Below are 2,742 nucleotides of genomic sequence, written 5' to 3'. Positions count from 1 at the left end.
TGGGTTGCCACCTCCTTCTCCAAGGGATCCTCCCGACCCAGGGATATTCCCAACCCAGGGATCCTCCAGAACCAGGGATCAAACCCAGGTCTCCTGCACTGCAAGCAGATTCTTTACCATATGAGTCACCAGGGAAGCCCGATAGTACTGTACTGCATATTTGAAATACAGTCCTACAGTTAATAGTACTGTATTGCATATTTGAAAGTGGCTAAAAGAGCTTAAAATTCCTCATTAGCAGCGCGGCGGGCTGGAATGGATCGGCCGCGGCCTGCGCGGCTGTCGCATGCGAGATTTTCGAAGAACCATGCAGGAAGAACACATTCCGTGAAAGATAAAGCTGGCCAGACGCACAAGCCTCTGGATGTGTTCGAGTTTCCTGATGATTCTCGGTTCTCAAGCCTCAGCAGGCTGGGCGAAAATGAGAAAGATGAAGAATCCTATGAAAGCTTTGACCCTCCTCTACACAGCACGGCTATATATGCTGATGAGGAAGAATTCTCCAAGCACTGCGGGTCACATCTCCCCTCAATTCCTCAAGAAAAAGAAGCAGAGAGAAGCCAAGAAGAAAACTCAAGCCCATCAGTGACGAATCTGAAAGCCCTGAAGAAAGTGATGTAAGGAGAAAAGTTAAACCCACAGAGAACATAAATACACGGCATGAAGCTGTTTCAGCTACAGTACTTCCAGAACTTTCGGAGAAACCAGCTGAAGCGGTCACTCCTCAGAAGACAGGACCCCAGAGTGCTGAGTCCTCTGCTGAGAAAGCGACACTAGCCACAGAAGGTCAGCTGAAAACTCAGAAGAATAAGATGTTTCCTGGCAAAAGGAAGAAGCCAAGAAGTGGTGCCACAGACTCAGATACTTCCGACTGTGCACCTATTTGGTGTTTAAAAGAAAAGAAAGCCAGTGACATCATGGAATTAGATGTGTTTTTGTCTGCATTCGAGAACATTCTTCTAGAGTATGAACAAAAAATAGACTCTCGAGTTTGTAAGGCAGCCATCAACAAATTTCATTCTGATTTGAAAGAAGAACTCATCAAAATGCTTCAAGAAGTCCAGATGTTGAAGACTCTGAAAAGGAAGAATGCTAAGATGATCTCCGATATCGAAAAGAAAAGGCAGCATTTGATTGAAGCCCAGGATGAATTGCTTCGGGTAGAACCTGAGCTGAAACAACTACACATAAAGTATGAGGAACTTCAGGATAGAAAAGCTTCCCTTAGGAAGGCAGCATATTTCCTGTCTAATCTCAAACAGCTTCATCAGGATTACGCAGCTGTTCAAGAGGAAGAACCAAGTGCAAAGGAAACATATGATTCATCCAGCCTTCCAGCTTTGCTGTTCAAAGCAAGACCCCTTTTAGGAGCTGAAAATCATCTGCAAAATATCAACTGTCAATTAGAGAAGCTCCTTGACCAGAAATGAGACCAGTCTACTAAGATGTGCACATTTAAGATTAGTCTCGTGATACAGTTTTAGAAGGTAACAGGCAGTATATATTTTTGCACAAAGATGGGAAGAAAACCTGAACTTTATTACTATTAATTTGAATTGAATATTTTTTATTGTTATAACAACATTCTCAGATAAGTTTAAAAGCAGGAAACTGTCTTACTGTTCAGACTGTATGATCTTGTCCCCAGAATTTAATATTGCTTTGTCATTAAAATTAAATGGCTAGGTATAATAGTTTTAGAGGCCATAATTAACTTTTCTAGTTAACACCAAGTACAAAGTTTTAAAATGTTTTAGAACGTTGACACCTCATCAGCCCTTAAACATACAGAAGCTTTACCCTAAAAATAAACATCCAAAATTAAGCTGATGTGAACATAGTTAATCACATAAGGAGAATTCTACTGAATTTAATAAGCACACTGGAGCTGATTTTCAGTAAAACTGGTTTATTTCAGTAAATAAGATTTGGAAGTAAAGTGATAAATAAAACAGTTGGTATAACAGGCTTATTTAATAAGTTACTATAATTTAATGGTACTAAATCTGCCTTCATGCAGATTATAGCCTAGTTATATCAGTGTCCATAATTAGCTACTCTTGTAATACTTCTATTAGTAGTTCATCAGGAATTTCATCCATCCCATTGTAAGCAAGAAGACTGTTCTCTGCAGCTTCTGCTAATTCAGCATCTTCTGTAGCCTCCAAAATGTAAGTATCATCAAGGCCGTTATCCCAGTCAGCATCGGGACATGCACCTTTTGACGACACGCTAGCTGATGGTTCATGAGGACCCTTGGTTTCAGCATTTGCTGTTGTATCTGTTGCAAACTCCTCTTCCTGGTTCCAGAGAGGAGGGAGCACAGAGTAGGAAGAAAATTAATCAGACAGAATGTGTGATAATTTCACCAGATAGTTGATCTATACTGAATTAAGGGATTCAGTTCAACAGATACTAAAATGAACACTGGACGGTACTGTCTCCAATGCAGCCGCCATGGGCTCATCACTGCCGCCTCTGTGGCGCGCTCACAGAGCTCCAGACTGGAAATGCCTGCAGCTCCTGTGGTACGTTCTTTCCAGAGTACACTGATGGGGCTACAGCAAAGGCAGACTGATACTCTCTAAAAGTGGATAGTCTATAGTCTACCTGAAGGCAAACTGGTATCTGCTATCTTAACACACTAATTTCTCGATAGTTTTAAAATTAACATGGATTGAAAAGTTTTGAGATAACTGTCAAAGTATGACTGGATTTTGAGTATTAAACAGTATTGTATCA

At 40.9% G+C, this 2,742-nt stretch overlaps 1 protein-coding gene across 1 annotated transcript; it reads left to right on the top strand.

Annotated features, from left to right (window-relative positions):
• Window positions 1-255: 255 nt before the first annotated feature.
• On the top strand, window positions 256-2,516 carry LOC122678075 (centromere protein U-like). The gene is given in 2 exon segments (XM_043878523.1): window positions 256-550; window positions 553-2,516. Coding segments are annotated over 2 exon segments (1,173 nt in total). The 3' UTR covers window positions 1,431-2,516.
• Window positions 2,517-2,742: the final 226 nt, after the last annotated feature.

This window comes from Cervus elaphus, chromosome 20 (assembly GCF_910594005.1).
Source record: "Cervus elaphus chromosome 20, mCerEla1.1, whole genome shotgun sequence".
NCBI lineage: Eukaryota > Metazoa > Chordata > Mammalia > Artiodactyla > Cervidae > Cervus > Cervus elaphus.
This window is presented reverse-complemented; position numbering and strand designations above follow the sequence as displayed.